Raw genomic sequence first — 17,750 nt, forward strand, 5'->3', positions numbered from 1 at the left:
CAAAACCATGTAAAATGCTTTACCTGGGTTTTCAATTCTTGGGGATGTCCAATTCTGCGAGGGAGGCTGTGTGCTTACATCTCTCTACACACATATATAAAGACAAACCCTCTTTATATATATGTCTACATTCTATAGAAAATCCTCCTACACACACACACAGACTCAGGCTCTCTCCCTCTCACACATGCACATACAGATACACAGAGCATCGCATCCTCTGAGTCACGTGACACACGACACCCTGCTCAAAGGTAATTTGCTTAAGAGTGATTTGTCTGTTTAAAAAAATTCACAGTTCCTCAACAGTAGTTAAAAATCCCAGGTCAGCTGCTGTTTGTGAAATACTGTTCCCCTGTACTTGCATGAGGTAGACTTCCCAACCGGGGAGAGAAAACGATACGTTAAGAAAAAGGGTTATGTCTTTTTCCTTTTTTGCACGGAAGGCCCCTTTTTGCTTTGATCTTCTGGTGCTGCAGGTGACTTTGTGGAGGAAGCTTCTGCAGGTGACCTGCCTGGCCACTCTGAGACCTCGGACCTCGCCTCCTGAGGAAACGGTGGTGACGGATAGCCGTGGCCCCCCCCCACCTCTCGAGGGAACGCGGTGCACGGCTGGGGCTCTGCTTCCTGTCTTCCCTGAGAACCGGCGGGCAGCTGCACCACAGTTTTGTGAGGGCAGTTCGCCACCATGTGCGTGATGCTCTGACAGCAATGGCACTTCTTTGGCTGAGGAGGTAGACTACATTCCTTAGCATGATGATCAAGGCCACCACAGTTGTAGCATCTGCAACAAGAAAAATGAAAAAACCTTAAGAAGGAGCGTGTCTCACAAAATAGGTCAGAAGTCGAAAATATACTAAAATACGCAGACCGTCAAAGAGATCAGCTTATTTTAATATGCCTTCTTAACAACAAACGTGTTGTATTAAACACAAAAGTCAATGAAAAACGAGAGTCCGAAGGCATGAAAGACTAATCACTTCCATATATAAATGACTGCTTTAGATTTGACAGTTTTTTTTTTTCACACACACACACTGTATTTTATTTTTACAAGAGATAAATCGACTGACACCAAGCATTGTACATGGATGACCACAACAAAAGCAACAATGATTGCAATTACGAAACATGAAACACACTCATACTATGTCATAGTATTGACAGTTAGGTTATTGTAAAGGAAATTTAGTCCACTAGAGGGCAGCCACGTTCAACAAAAAACAACCAGCTAGCTTGGAAAAGGCAGTTAAGAAACACAGCTGTTGACTAAAATGCAACACCAACTCAACCAGCAACTGGGAAAATTATAGACCAAATTAAATTTTATGAGTTTAACATTTCTTTGGGTGTTAATTATTTGGCTGTGGAAACCAGTTGAACTGGAAGAATTCTTTCCCATTGTAGAAATTAGTGCAGTGAAATTTGATAAATAAGAAAGTCAGACATCTATGGTGAATGGTATTTGGGGAATTACCAAGTAATATTAGAACGAGATAGAAAGTGTCTGAATCAGAAGAATGCTCTAAAAGAAAGCTTCTTGATACTTAGATCAGATTAATAAAGGTTGATGCTAGTTCAGGGGTGGGAAAAACTTTCTTTTCTTTCTGTAAGAAGTTAGTTTTCCTTCAGGGTAAATTCTTCTAAATTGAAATAAATATAAATCCATCTTTAATTAATACCTGAATGCACACTGGGGGCACCGTTTGTACTATATGTTTGAAATTCTGACAGCTTCTAAAAGCTGAGAAATTATTTGGAAGATACATTGCTCAATTTCAGTCAGATTTTCTTTCTTCTAAGATTTTATATTAAAAACAATAAAACACCATCAACTGGAGAGAATAAAATTTTATATTTATAAAGGTTTTTAATCTACTTGTTGAATACAAAATTTGCTTACTGATTTGGCTCCAAATGAAATGTTTTAAGGACTTTCTTTTTTTTTAATTAATTAATTTATTTATTTATTTTTGGCTGTGTTGGGTCTCCGTTTCTGTGCAAGGGCTTTCTCTAGTTGTGGCAAGCGGGGGCCACTCTTCATCGCGGTGCGCGGGCCTCTCACTATAGCGGCCTCTCTGTTGCGGAGCACAGGCTCCAGATGCGCAGGCTCACCAGTTGTGGCTCACGGGCCTAGTTGCTCCACGGCATGTGGGATCTTCCCAGACCAGGGCTCGAACCCGTGTGCCCTGCATTAGCAGGCAGATTCTCAACCACTGTGCCACCAGGGAAGCCCCTAAGGGCTTTCTATTTTAAATTTATTTTCCAAATACATTTATGACTCCGTAATTCTCATGAAATTTACACAATAGGTCACGTTTTTAAAAAATGATAGCAAAATAGGTGGTAACTGTGAGAATCAGCTTAAGATCATAATGACAAAATAGTTAATTATACTTAATTAGATTTGTGTGTGTGCATGTGTGAGAGACTAGCAAGCTTAATAACTTATATTACCATATACTTCCAAGACAAGCTACTATTAACCTACTGGGAAGTATATGTAGGATACTTATGGTTATGTATTTTATCTTCTGAGATAAGTTACAGAGTGAATTTATTTTTACTTGGCAAAAACTAGGATAACTACAGCCTGCTTCTCCAGTTATCAATATTACCTTGCAAATTTCAGAATAATGGATTCACAAGATGGACTTTTATTCTTTGCAGTAATTAACAAGTATTTATGTCAGGAAAAAAGAAAGCATCATATTTTCAAAAGTTAACGGGAAAAACTAAGAAATCATTTTTTATGATTATTTACTGTGTAATTACATACCTTAATAAGTTAATGAAACTATTACAATGCAGATTCAATGTTTTTTTTAGCCATGTGTTCTAAGAGATAATTCAAAATTAAAGAATAAAAATTACTAATGCTTGAAATTCAGGTCCCCAAAATACACTAAAAAATGGCATCTTTGAGAAGTATAAGCATATTACTTATAATAATGTTTTTCCACATAGTTCTCTTCTATAATGGAAAAGTGAATTCTTAAACTAAATTTGCCCATCTATAAAACAGCTTCTTTTGAATTAAATTCACTTCCTTGAGGATAACATCCACTCAGGAGCTCATTTTTGAAGAGAGAGAAAATAGGTTAAAGGACTGAGTAATAGAGCCGCTCTCCCACTGACACATCAATTTCATCAGTCACTGTGGTATGTGCACTGCTATCCAATTCAGGGAACCATTTGCCCACTCATTTACCAAGGGGCTGATGTCAGAATTCCATTTTTTCAAATGGGGTCTTCCATCATATTCTGTATGTGCATTTACCATTACATTTGGGTTTTAAAAGTTACTTCTAAGGATACTACGGAATTTTGGCTTCCTTGCATTTTGATCTGCATAATTAATTCACTCTCTTAGCTTTTCAGATTCATGCTATCATTAGGCCAGACTGCCTTCCACACTGAAAAGATTTGCATTCAGTATATTTGTGCTTTGCCTTAAAGGGGAGGAATGATATGTATTCTCCTCTTCTATTTAAACATTCAATGCCAATCACACTTACTAGAAGTGCAGGTCACACCCCATTATGAAACTCCTTCCTTCCCAAGGGACCGACAGGAAAATGGAACAGCTCACAAATAATATCACACCACATTCTCCATACAAAGCTCTGAACGGTACTAGGCTCCTTTGTTCACTCTCCACACCTCTCCAAATCAGCTTGCTTTTGTTAATTTGCATGAATTTTATGTTGTGACACGAGCATTAAAACAGGTCCCAGAAGGGATCAAATAAAATGAGAGGTGACACTACATAACGAGAGAAAGTCAGCTTTGCTTGTCTAAAAGTGTAACAGAAAAAAAATATAACGTAGGCGCTTCTAAGTATTTTAAAGTGTTAATAAGAATATATATGGAAACTTAGATCCATATTCTGGGGGGTTAGAGGGAGGCATTAAGGATAAGGATACAGTGATCTATACACTTCTAAAGAGGAAGGGAATGTTGAAAGAATAGTAAGTAAAGCAGTATCAGTGAGAGAGAACAGAGTGGGAAAAGTGCAAGCGATGCAGCAGGAAGGAGGGATGAATATAGAAAGGAATATAATAAAATCCCTGGAAAAGAGAGATGAGAGAAAGGATCAGTGAAGTTTCAAATGGGAGGCCAGAGGGGTAAAGAAGAGTCACAGATCGGAAAGACTTTCAGAAACTAATCTGGAGAAACGATAACCAACTCCTTGAAGAGATTATCGTTGTTAACTCCGATACAGTCCAACTAAAATCCAGAAATGACACTAATGACATTCATCAAGGCTACAGTTTTCGATTTTACTCTGTCTGAACACTTGTTATCTAATTCAATTGTGTGTCAATCAGCCCAAGACCTGGGAGTGCTGGATCCCAGTCTGAACATGGGAGGGAGGGGGATGGGCAGAAATGCCATCACAGACCCCAAGAGAGCAGGAGAGCAAAGGATCCAGAGTGGTGGAAGCAATATGCCCACCCTGTACCTCCTGAGGGTAAGAGAGACAGAGTCTTAGGCCAACCTTCCAGAAGGCCTCATTTTATTCTGAAAGCTTCCAAACAACCTAAATTCACAACTGGGTATATAGCTTATTCACTCCATAGGATCTGCCCCAAAATACCAAGAGGACAGTTGGAAAATGTTGATGAACCACAGAGCTAGAAACAGTAACAGTGCACACATTTTCTGACCTCTATCAAAGCAACCTATTCTTTATGCAAATTTGTTTCTTTTATTATTCTTATATCCAAACTCCTAAGACTGTAAGCCAATTAAACAATAAAAACATTTTACTAATGTTAACTTTTATATATTTTTCCTAAGTACAATGGTAAAAATATTGAGTTTTCAAAAACATTGGTTAGTGGTGATTTATGTTTATTAAAAAGGGTTCTTATGGAACAAATACATATTTAACACCAGAAAAAATTTTTTTAACACCAGAAAATCTTTCATGTTTATCTTTTGAAATACAAAAGCCAGTATCCCCCCTCAATTACCTTAACTCATGCTAAAAATAAAATAATCTATCCACAGCAGGGCTGAACATACTGTTAACAGAATTAAAATGATAATAATAGGAATAATACTGAGGTTCAATTTATTAAGAGTTTATCATATTCCAGACATTGTGCAAAAGGGTTTTTTTTAAAAATTTATTTATTTTTATTTTTTGGCTGCGTTGGGTCTTTGTTGTGGCACGTGGGATCTTCGTTGCGGTGTGTGGGTTTTCTCTCTCTTGTTGAGGCACGCGAGCTCTGTAGTTGTGGTGCGTGGACTTAGTTGCCCCACGGCATGTGGGATCTTAGTTCCCTGACCCAGGGATCGTCCGCTGCATTGGAAGGAGGGTTCTTTAGCAATGGACCACCAGGGAAGTGCCTAAAGGTTTTTAATATGTAATATAAAATTGACTCCTCCCCCAAATCCTATGAAGTAGGTACTAAATATCAACATTGTGTTGATGAGAAAATTAAGACTCAAGAGAGTATACAGAGAAGGAAATTTGAATTGAAAATAATAAATTTCACTTGCATTTTCATTATATAAAAACATTATACCCAACGATACTGACGTAAATTTTATTATGTAAAAGTCTAAAAACATAACGGTCCTGAATTTAAAACACCAACAAACACACAGATTTGAAGTAGATTTTTCTTGAGACTTGGGTTACTGTTCTGTCACTATGGTGTGGGGAAGTGAGCTTCTCTCTTTGAGCTGTTCCATCTAAAGGCTGTAACTAGTCCGTCAGACTTTTCACTGCCAAAGCCCAGTTTTTTTCGCCTACCCCTCTTGTACTTTCTATGTTGAAAGTTTTTGTCTTAAAAAAAAAAAAAAAAATCAGTAAGTAATTTTTCCATGTTCCTTAATCATATGTTTCAGACCATAAATTGGAACTTCAGGTTGATATGCTATAATCAGAGCTATCAAACTGACTCAATGAAATTCCAGCCAAAATAAAGAAAATAAATTCCAGCCATTGTGGTTATTAGCCCATGAAGCCACACTGTGATGTGAACAATTTATTGAGGCCTTGAAATAAATACTGCAGTGAGATTCTATTGGCTGGAGCAAATGTAAATTGCTCTTGGAGGGAAATTTGACAGCACATTTCAAAATATTAATATGCATACTCTCTGAGCCAGCAACTCTAACGCTAGGAATTTGCCCTACAGGAATATTCATTGATAAGCATAATGATTTGGGTACTAAAATATTATTAACTAGAGTATTGTCCATATTGGTAAAAAATAGAAAAATTAAATGGTAATAATACCACCAACAATAATAAATACTTATAGTCAAAACCAGGTAGTCTGGCTACAGAGTTTTTGCTCTTTACCATTGAGCTACAAATATGTGAAAATGAAAAAGGAACTTAAAGCCCACATATACTGAGAAACACTCTACAGATATTGAAAGGAATGAAGTAAAAGAATATTTTTTAAAATGAAGTAGATCTATATGTATTGACATGGAAAGATCTCCAAGCCAAATTAAGTGAAAAAAGCAAACCACAGAATAATAAACAAAAGATGGTGTAATCTCATTTATGTTTCAAAAACACTATATATGATTATAAGTAAATATGCATTTTTAAATGCATGGAAAACCACTGGAAGGAAAAACAGTACATTAACAGTGGTTACGTACGGAGAGAATACAGGTAAAGGTGAAGGTGAACTTTCATTTTTACTCCATAAATTCTTGTATAGTTTCTTTTTTAAATAACCAGAAAATTTATAGATTATTTATGTAATTGAAAAAGGAAAAAGAGCAATTATAAAGCTGCATTTCCATTTTATAATTTGACCTTCATTATTATTGTTAGTCATCTAACAGTTAACCTGTACAACATCAGCAATTCTAGAATCATCTTGGAAGCTTTTTAAAAAATACTTATGCCTGGGCCCTACTCTAGACCTTTAAATCAGAATCTTTGAGGGCAGACCTCCAGGCATCAGTACTTTTTAAAAAGCTTCCCAGATGATAGTGAGCAGCTACTTGAGAACCACAGCTGTCTACAAACCTGAGTTTACCACCGACAACCTTAACCAAGAGCGAGCACTCTGTAATCCCAACCACAAGGAATGTGGTTCAAAACAGAATACTGAATACTCCCCAAACACTGTTTCAACAGTTCACTGATGCCTTGAAAGGAAGGAGGAAGGAAAGAAGAAGGAAGGAAGGAAGGGAGGGAGGGAGGGAGGGAGGAAAAAGGTGTGTATAGATCTTGTTTCTTTACTGCAAACTAAAAATGATTCCCTGAAACTTCTAGCTGTAACAGCACAAAAGCCCACAACTTTTTACCATCACCGATTCCTGCTTATTTTGGAAGGAAAACATTGCAAAAATCTACTGAGTTTAGCTTCACAAGTAGTTTCTCTGTTTCTGAGGTTATTACTCTGTTCTTAGTTCATCAATCAAGGATGGGTTCAATGGGGAGGCACCCATGTCATCAAAACGGGTGATAATTTACAGCTCTTGAATCAATTGCTCCATTCTCTAAACTTCACCATCATTACCAATTAACATTTATTGATTTCCCATAATAACTCTTTTAATTCTCCATCTTCTGTTGCCTCCATCTACAGTAATTCTCTAAACCATATAAACTTATTTCCTATAGAGATACTCCTGCAAACATTTCTAATGGCCGAATTCTTTTGGCTACTATATACAAATGAATATAAACATAATAAAAAGATCTCTGCTTTTTATAAAATCTGTTAGTCATGGAATTTTTAAAACCTCTAATATTTAAACTACATTTCACCTAAAACAGCACCGTTGATAAAGTTACTACTGCCCACTCTGTTTTTTAAACTAAGAGAAAAATAAAGTGCATAATGGATGGTTTTAAATCTGCTTATTAGTTAGACCACCCTAAGGATTGGTTTTCAATATTATTTTTAAAAAGCAAAATTTAGTCAGTATAACTGTCATTCAGTTCTTTCTGGTGAATAAATGCTAGATGTTTGGATGGCTCTCTATGGCCTAGTGTTAGTCATAGTAAGCAAGGGTCAGTCTGATGTGGATGGAACTAATGTGAACTCAGAACTCTAAGCTGCTGGCAGAGGAAATGAATACTCTGTGCCTCCTCCAAACCTCAGTGCTCAGACCATTTACTAAACTGATATGGGGTTTGCACTGAGTTCAAAGGGTATTTTTTACTTACCAACTACTAACCTCTTTTACCATCCGGTTCTATGATGTGCAATTACCTAGATACCTTGCCTATCAGTGGGGATTCAACTGCTTATAATACCCATGCAATCATTTTCATAAACTCAAATGAAAAACAGAAAAAAAAAAAACCACTTAAGAATATCTACAATGAGTACAACTTTGTACTAGATACTAATAAAATGTATGTGCATAGTTGGCTGGATGGTAATATATACATACATATGTGTATATATATGTATATAAAATCTTGTTTGATGTCTTTGCCTGACTGCTTTTTGGATTGTCTTATGTTTATTAGTTTTTGGACACTCTCTATGATTAATGCCACGGTCTGTCGTCTGTATCATAACACCAGCTAAAAATGCCCCACAGTATCTTGACAACCAGCTAAAATATAGTAATAGTTCTATTCACAAACCTTTCATCATCTTATAAAAACAAGAAGATAAGATGGAAAAATGTGGGGGACAGATGTGATGAATGGTGGTGCAGGGTCAAGAGAAGTAGGGATGGAACATATAACAGTTTTTAAAGAGTAGAGGACATGAAAGGGAGAGAAATCACTGGAGGAACTGGGGAAAAGGGAGCCTTTTTCATGTAAGGGCCCTTCTACCACACGGAAGGCATCAGGCATTTTTGTATTTCATTCCATTATGTTTAAAAATAGAGTCAGAAAGTAAATTGGGAGATGCCAGGGGCCTGAGAGTCGGGGGTGGGGAGGGGAATGGGGAGTTAGTGTTTAAAAGGGATAAAGTTTCAGTTTAGGAAGGTGAAACATTTGGGAGATGGATGATGGTGAGAGTTGCACAACAATGTGAATGTACTTAGTGCCACTGAACTGTATAGTTAAATATGGTTAGAAAAATATGTTTCATATTATGTGACTTTTACCACAATAAAAAAACATTAAAAAAATTACTTGTAGGTTATTCGGCAATTCCACGGAACAATAATCGTTTGTTGAGAATTTGCTACTCTGTACCACAACTTGCGAAGGAGTATAATAATGAATTCTAGGTTATAAATTAAATCTGTATTTGAAATAGAAATGTTATCTCTCTTTTAGGTGACAAACGACATCCCACACAGGTAATCCCTTCTGGCTAATGGAAAAGATGAAAAAACAAGGAGAAAGACGGACTCAAATACAGATAACTTAATGTTTTCCAATTTCTTGGGAGTAAAAGCAGTTTGTTATAAAATAGGACCCAATCTTACATGCAGTGGGCACTCTGCCAGCACGGCTTGCATGATCCCAACACAGCTAGGGAGGAGTGTCCAGTTTAGGACAACACACACACACACACACACACACAAGCCACATGTATTTTTGAAATGGCAGTGTTACAACTATCCAAACTGCTGGTTTAAATTCATTCTTGCTGGAACCAAGGTCAATTTATCTACCATATTTGATCACATTGACCTTTAAGGTATAGTGTTTTTAGAAGGTTAGTGCAGGTATTAAATATGAAGGAAAGACATTCAAAATTTAACTTATCTTGAGATGGTTGAAATTAGGTATTTACTTAGATGGAAGAATCAGATTATAATAATCTGATTACAGCAATCTGGAAATGTTGGTTCATTTATCTGTCACAGCAGCCTGGCTGAAAACGTAAAACCCCAGGGCTGCTTGGTTTCCACCACACCATTTCACATTCACCAGTGTCACAGGTGTGACATCTGCTGTAAATAAGCACTGGTTTGGCCTGAAGAAGGACAACTCACTCCACTACTGCTTTTGTGTCAACTTTTATAAATGTTTTTTCTTGCTCATCACATGATTTCTTTTAGGCTCTGGCTCAGGAAACCAGCCTTATTTTTATGGTTGACATTATTTCACAAATCATTCTAAAGTGATCTTTCTCTTTATGTTGTACATTGAATTTTTTCATTATTAAACATTTGGTCAGAGGCACAAGAAATTTTAAAAGGCAAATTTCATTATGATTACTTGATAGGTGAAACAGTAATTTGCAATCTAGAGAAGCAGATGTAAACATCAAAACAATATATGAGAAAATTTAAACACATAGTAAAAATACTTAAGGGTTAAAAAACCTTAGGTATTCAAATGACTGCAAAATTAAAAAGTGACTCGCTCATATTTTGTTACACACACCTCCTCCATTAAAGCATAGAAGGAAGAGACAGCATGAGAAATTTCAAAGGAAAGAATGATGTATAGAGGTCAAGAATCAATTTTAGTGGCATGACTGATGAACTGCACAGAGGAAGGTTAGATAACAGTTCCAGATTTATGCTGGTTATTTGCAAGCTGGAAGCAAAAAGAGGGCTGGATTAAAAGATGCAATCCTGGGGCTTCCCTGGTGGCGCAGTGGTTAAGAATCTGCCTCCCAATGCAGGGGACATGGGTTAGAGCCCTGGTCTGGGAAGATCCCACATGCTCCGGGGCTACTAAGCCCGTGCACCACAACTACTGAGCCTGTGCTCTAGAGCCCGCGAGACACAACTACTGAGCCCTCGTGCCACAACTACTGAAGCTCACACTCCTAGAGCCCGTGCTCTGCAACAAGAGAAGCCACCGCAATGAGAAGCCCGCGCACCGCAACGAAAAGAAGCCCCCACTCGCTGCAACTAGAGAAAGCCTGTGTGCAGCAACGTAGACCCAATGCAGCCAAAAATAAATAAATAAAATAAATTTTAAAAAAAGAGATACAATCCTAGTTTTAGCCAAATGAGTTATTGTTGTTGTTGGTATTTAGCCAAATTGGTTATTTAAAGCTTTGACGTTACCATGGCTTAATTACCTCTGATGCCAGTAATAATGCTGGTAGCATTTGAGTTTCTATGAAGATAGTGTTAAAACAACTCCCTATTGTTGTATTAGTGAATTAATATTTTTACTGTTAACACTGAATTGTTGCTATATTCCTGAATTAAGAAGAACTATGTGTAAACTTTCCACTTTGACAATGTTTATATGAGTAGCATTAAAATATATTTATAGAGGACCTGTCGTCCTAGAGCACATTGCTTGGTGTGATCTACCCAAAACGTACCCTCAGGATTAATTCATGTGCAAGATGCAAAAGAAGACTGTGCCAAACCATCCTTATCTCTACAGCTACTCAGGAATCAGAAGGAGTTAAAACTATTCTGCTGAAATCACCAAGGAAAGGCTTCTAACAATCGATAAGTTTGATCTCCCATTCCAGCACCAGCTACTGCTGAGGAAAATGATGAAGTACAGATGAGATGTAAATGACCTCTGTTCACTTCCCCCTCTAGCCCAATTGGTCTTCCTGTGACTGGCTATATATTGCTCTTTGCCAAGAATCAGCAGTTCTTAAATTGTTTACCATGTACATATATAGGTAGGTAAGTGAAAGCTCAACAAGGAAAATTGCTACTATGTTCAGATAACCTCTATAAACTGTGATATTATCTCCTCTCTGTGTAGGTCTCATCTTGAAAATTAAAGCCATGTCAGGTATTCTTGGCCTCATGGCTACTTCTTTTTTTCCCTCCTTACTGGTTGCAGTTGCCCTTCACATCATCCCAGTTTTTCATATGACCAAAGATTGATGGTCAAGCTGCTAAGGCATCCTTGCAGATCTTTCCTCTCATCACTGATTCCTTAAGGAATTTTGTTTCCCTGCTTGAACATTTTAAGGCTGTGACTCTGTGAACACACAGCCAGTAGTATAAAAAGAGACAGCTGTGGAGCCAAGGATGGAGGTAAAAACTGAAGGTAGGTATGAGAAGAGCAGATAGGTCCTTGGACGGAGCCAAGCCATGTCCAAATACTCTTAATTAGTGCAAACCATTATGACTAGATCCTACACATTAACAAATTTATGTGTGCATATTCTATAAGCCAAACTATGGCTTGCCTTGAATACAATTCCTTTAGCATTTGAACAATGGAGTTTTCATCTCCTTTGGTCATCCTTTAAATTTGGCTGGTAAAGTTTACACGAAGAATTTGGTTTATTCTCTCAGTGGGACAAAAGAAACAAAGTCACTAAAGAATTTTTCTGTGTTTCTCTAACAAAAAAAACCTATTTTTTTTTGTTTTTGTTTTTTTGGCTGTGCTGCGCGGCTTGTAGGCCCTCAGTTCCCCAGCCAGGGACTGAACCCAGGCCACAGCAGTGAAAGCCCAGAATCCTAACCACTAGGCCATCAGGGAACTCCCTAACAAAAAAATTCTTGACAAATATCCTGGTAGGTGTGGTGAAAGGAGGTAACCTTCTTTGGATGATACTTGATCTTGAAACTCTAAAAATGTATGTATTTCAGAAAACAAATAAACATTTAAAAATATGAGAGCTACAAGTGGCAAAGTGTTATTTATCACACTGAGTGTGAAGTTCTCTTTATATGTTTTATGTTTATAATTTAATTGAATACAACATATGTGTAAGGAAAAAGTTGTGCTTCCCTGGAAAACTGTGCATTGCCTAGACCTAGCATTCACAATTATGGATTATCTGATTCTGATTGTATGGGAGTTATCTTACAGCTCTTTAAATCGCTGATAATTGCAAAGTTATTCTTGCCCGTAGAGTAGCAAATTCTGCCCTGTCAGGTCCAATTTACTTCCCTTTCCCATGTGGAAAAAGCTAGTGTTGCTTCCATTTGCATAATTTCAATATTCCTCAACTACAAATGTGTCTGTTCTTTGGATTCTCCTTTGAAAAGGTTATAACATCTGCTTGTTTCCCTCATTTGAGTTAAATAAAATCTTTAACACTTGCTCATTTTATATCTGTATGAGAGTCATGATGTTACCTTTTTTGAAAACTGTCCTATAATTCTCATACAGTAAATCTATCCCAGAGAAGCCACTGCATGAGATGCAAAGATCATTATGACATTATGATGACCTTGTTCTTTAAGCACATAAAATCTAGAAAAGAGATCAGATAAATGCACAACTAACTTTAATTCTCAGGGTTATTGGACCCAATTTACGTTTTTGTGTTTCTTCTCAGTGATCTTATTTTTCCTATACCTTGAAACACTTTGCTCTTTCTTAATCCTGGGAATTATATCCAACTATGCTAAGGAGCTGAAAATAATATGAAAATTTAATTTTTTCCACAGAAGACATACAAATGGTCAACAGATACATGAAAAGGTGCTAATCACTAATCATCGGGGAAATGTAAATCAAAACCACAATGAGATATCACCTTACACCTATTAGAATGGCTGTCATCAAAAAGACAAGGGATAACAAGTATTGATGAGGATGTGAAGAAAAGAGAACCCTCGTGCACTACTGGTGGGAATGTACATTGGTGCAGCCACTGTGGAAAACAGTACGGAGAGTCTTCAAAAAATTCAAAATAGAACTACCATAGGATCCAGCAATTCCACTTTTGGGTATAGACCCAAGGGAAACGAAATCCTTATCTTGAAAAGATATCTGCACCCCCATGTTCACTGTAACACTATTTAAAATAGCCAAGACATAGAAACAACCTAAGTGTTCATCGATGGATGAATAGATAAAGAAAATGTGGCATTTTTATATACACAATGGAATATTATTCAGCCATAAGAAAGAATGGAATCCTGCCATTTGCAACAACATGGATGAACCTCAGAGGCATTATGCTGAGTGTAATAAGTCAGACACTGAAAGACAAATACTTATATGTTGAATCTAAAAAAAAAGTTGACCTCATAGAAAGAGAGAATAGAAAAGTGGCTGCCAGGGGTTGGAGGGTGGGAGAAATAGGGAGAGGTTGGTAAAAGCATACAAACTCTCAAGCTGTAAGATGAATAAGGTTTGAGGATCTAATGTATAACATGGTGACTACAGATGATAATATTGTACTGTATAATTGAAATTTGCCAAGAGAGTAGAACTTAAATGTTCTTACAAAAAAAAAAGATAAAGATGTGAGGTGATGGACGTGTTAATTAACTAGATGGGCGGAATTCTTTGGCAGTGTATACGTATATCAAATCATCACAATGTACACTTTAAAAATCTTACAATTTTACCTGTTGACTATACTTCAATAAAGCTGGGGTGGGGAGGGGGCTTAGACTATTTCCTTTACAGAACTTCAGGCCACCTTAATGCTTTTTCTCTTCTCTCATATTTTATATAACTTTCTTACTTCCCAATTCACTATGCTGGAAACTCATTGAAACAAAGGTCAGGAAACTTCAGCACTTGTTTTTAGCTCTACTACTAACTAACTCTCCATCTCACTTGCAAGATGGTGCTAAGACTTGAATTCTCTTGACTGTCTCCCAATTTAAACTGTCTATGATCTTGGTATCTCTCTACCCTCACAACCCACAACTCAGCCTGATTTTATGACTTTATCTGAGAAATATTTGCCAGCCCCATAGTGGGCAATGGGAGGTCGAAGAGACCCAAATTTATCTAGAGTTGGGGTTGGAAAGGTAGATGGTGGGAAGGGACAAAAGGATGAGGAGGACAAGTTTTCTCATAAAAGCATTATTGAAATGAGTTGGTCCAAGCTGGGAGGAGAGGCACCTGAGACCAGAAGCAACTCAGAGAAAGAGAAAACAAGGGGTGGGGTGGGGGGGGGGGATTTTATAAATTTATTTATTTATTTATTTTTGGCTGTGTTGGGTCTTCGTTTCTGGGCGAGGGCTTTCTCTAGTTGCGGCAAGCGGGGTTTACTCTTCATCGCGGTGCGCGGGCCTCTCACTATCGCGGCCTCTCTTGTTGCGGAGCATAGGCTCCAGACGCGCAGGCTCAGTAGTTGTGGCTCACGGGCCCAGTTGCTCCGCGGCATGTGGGATCTTCCCAGACCAGGGCTCGAACCCGTGTCCCCTGCATTAGCAGGCAGATTCTCAACCACTGTGCCACCAGGGAAGCCCAAGGTGGGGGGGGGGGAGGATTTTAAATACCTAGATGCAATAGTCTCGATCTTCTCTAATTTTATAACCCTAAATATCAGTTATGCTACATGTTCATCTGGAATTGAGATTATAAAAATCATTACTCAATTGCCCCATGCAATCCTGGTGTTCAAAACTGTTTGCAGAGAACTTAACCTGCTTAACATTATTTTGATCTGCCTCCAGAGAAATCTATTAATTAAACAATTAAATAATTTTCTGATAACTGGCAAATAACCATATTGAATTTAAGGCTTTCACAGACAAAAAAAAAAAGAAAATTTAAAAATGATGTGATCATCTAGAGGGATGATAAAATAGTGAAATAAATCATCGCTATTTCATCACCCTTGTTATTGCAATGCCCGAAGTTTCGTCTGATCTTTCCAGAAGGTATAAAAGACATCAGGAGACAGGACTTCTGTTGTCTTTTTCTTTTTAACTCTTCATCGAACACAGTTGAGAATTCAGAAATTTTCATTTTCTGTCCATAACAGCAAAGAGAAGCAAATGATAGAAGATATTTCACAATTGTTAGATGAAAAAGAATACAAATACAAAAAGGCAGACAGTAATACTCCAGACTCTAATAATGATGATGAAATTAATCATATAAGCTAAATCTCAGATTATGAGTCTTCACATAATATATCCTAGAAATATATTTTATCAAACTCAAGAATCAATGAATGAATGATATATTTCTATGGACAAAAAGGAAATCTGTTATTCAGTTAGTCCTTCAAGGAGAATGTCATCATGCAGTATTTTTTTTGACAAGATATGTTTACTAAAAAGGACATGTAACAGGATGCTTTCACCTTTTATCAAGTTTGTGCTAGAGAATTTACTTGATATGGTTCATAAGTAGATAAATGCTGAAGGCACTGACTGAAAGGAGATAAACAGCACAGAAATGAAAAAGCTCACTGAATTGATCATTCTAATCAATATCTAAAATGAAAATATTTTGTTGCTACTGACGAGGAAAATGACCACCCTCTCTTCAACAAAATTACGAGCCATAAAAGTTTTCAAAGCACTGTATTTTGATGATAGAAGTGCAAGAAAAACTAGAGGTAATAAAAAGCTGGACTCTTAGAAATATATTTGAAATCTAGATCATTATTTATAAGATGGCTATGTTCCCAGCTCAGCTATGAGCAATTACTTTCATTCAAAGGATATTGCCAACTTTGGATGTGTATACCTTTTTTTTTTTTTAACAAAGGTTTTTATTTTTGCCAGTCTGACAGGTGAAAAAGAATACGTTTTTTTGGATGTGTATATCTTCACACCAGAAAAATATGGAATAAAATTTGGGCTTGTTACATTTAAATTCTTATTAATTTCTAATCCAGTTGTTTTTTACAACATCTTTTATTTTTATATCTGTAAACTACCTGTAAAATGATTTTTAAAATATGTTTTACAAGAGTCCACTAAACTCAGATAGTAACTGGTGATGACTATTCTTCCTGGTATATTGGCAGCTAATAAAACATAGAGTTTGACAAATGGTGTAAGAGAAAGAAAGTGTTAACATCTTTTCAAGAGAAGACATGGTCACAATTATTGGGAGCAATAGGAATGGTTTTGTAAAGGAGCTGACCTGGCTACAACAAGCTAGTTAAAGGCTATCTAAAATGAGTAAGATTTGGGACTTCCCTGGTGGCGCAGTGGTTGAGAGTCTGCCTGCCAATGCAGGGGACGCGGGTTCGAGCCCTGGTCTGGGAAGATCCCACATGCCGCGGAGCGGCTGGGCCCGTGAGCCACAATTGCTGAGCCTGCACGTCTGGAGCCTGTGCTCCGCAACAAGAGAGGCCGCGATAGTGAGAGGCCCGCGCACCGCGATGAAGAGTGGCCCCCGCTTGCCGCAACTAGAGAAAGCCCTCGCACAGAAACGAAGACCCAACACAGCCATGAATAGATAAATAATACATAAATAAATAACTTTAAAAAAAAAATAAAATAAAATAAAATAAAATAAAATGAGTAAGATTTGTTTAGATAGAAGAGAAAACATGCCATTTGAATATATGGCATGAATAAGAAAACAGAAGTGGAAAACTGGAGGATATGTCTAGGAAGGCAATTAATTGGCTAGCTTGCAGAAGCAAATGGAGGGTATCCCTGGTGGCACAGTGGTAGCGGTTAAGGGTCCGCCTGCCAGTGTAGGGGACACAGGTTCGAGCCCTGGTCCAGGAGGATCCCACATGCCACAGAGCAACCGAGCCAGTGCGCCAGAGCCCGTGAGCCACAAATACTGAGCCCGTGTGCTACAACTACTGAGGCCCGCATGCCTAGAGCCCGTGCTCCGCAACAACAGAAGCCACCGCAATGAGAAGCCCACGCACCCCAGCGAAGAGCAGCCCCCGCTCGCTGCAACTAGAGAAAGCCCATGCGCAGCAATGAAGACCCAATGCAGCCAAAAATAAATAAATAAAATAAATAAACTTATTTTAAAAAAAGCAAATGGAAACCAAGATTACTAAGCAGAATATTAAATATATTTTATAGTTTAATATTTTTTTAATCTTTCATCTTAGAGTTGAAAAAAATTGAGTTTCAAAGCTGACACATGCATTGCTCATGACCACAAACCTAATAACGGATAGCCCAGGATTTCACCTTATAACTCCAGTGATGCATGATTAATCACTTAATCTCTCTGGGTTTCCTCATCCATAAATAAGTTTCATCATTCAGGAATCCTTTTTAAA

At 37.4% G+C, this 17,750-nt stretch overlaps 1 protein-coding gene across 2 annotated transcripts in view; it reads right to left on the reverse strand.

Moving 5' to 3' along the window:
• Positions 1-417: 417 nt before the first annotated feature.
• The window catches only part of LIN28B (lin-28 homolog B), a 122,204-nt gene continuing 104,871 nt past the window's right edge, over positions 418-17,750 (reverse strand). For both annotated transcript variants that reach the window (XM_059942015.1, XM_059942016.1), the window contains exon 4: positions 418-784. In XM_059942015.1, the coding sequence (XP_059797998.1) occupies positions 418-784 (367 nt within the window). The remainder of the gene's footprint in view (positions 785-17,750) is intronic.

The sequence above is a fragment of the Balaenoptera ricei genome, chromosome 12 (assembly GCF_028023285.1).
Source record: "Balaenoptera ricei isolate mBalRic1 chromosome 12, mBalRic1.hap2, whole genome shotgun sequence".
In the NCBI taxonomy this organism is placed as follows: Eukaryota; Metazoa; Chordata; class Mammalia; order Artiodactyla; family Balaenopteridae; genus Balaenoptera; species Balaenoptera ricei.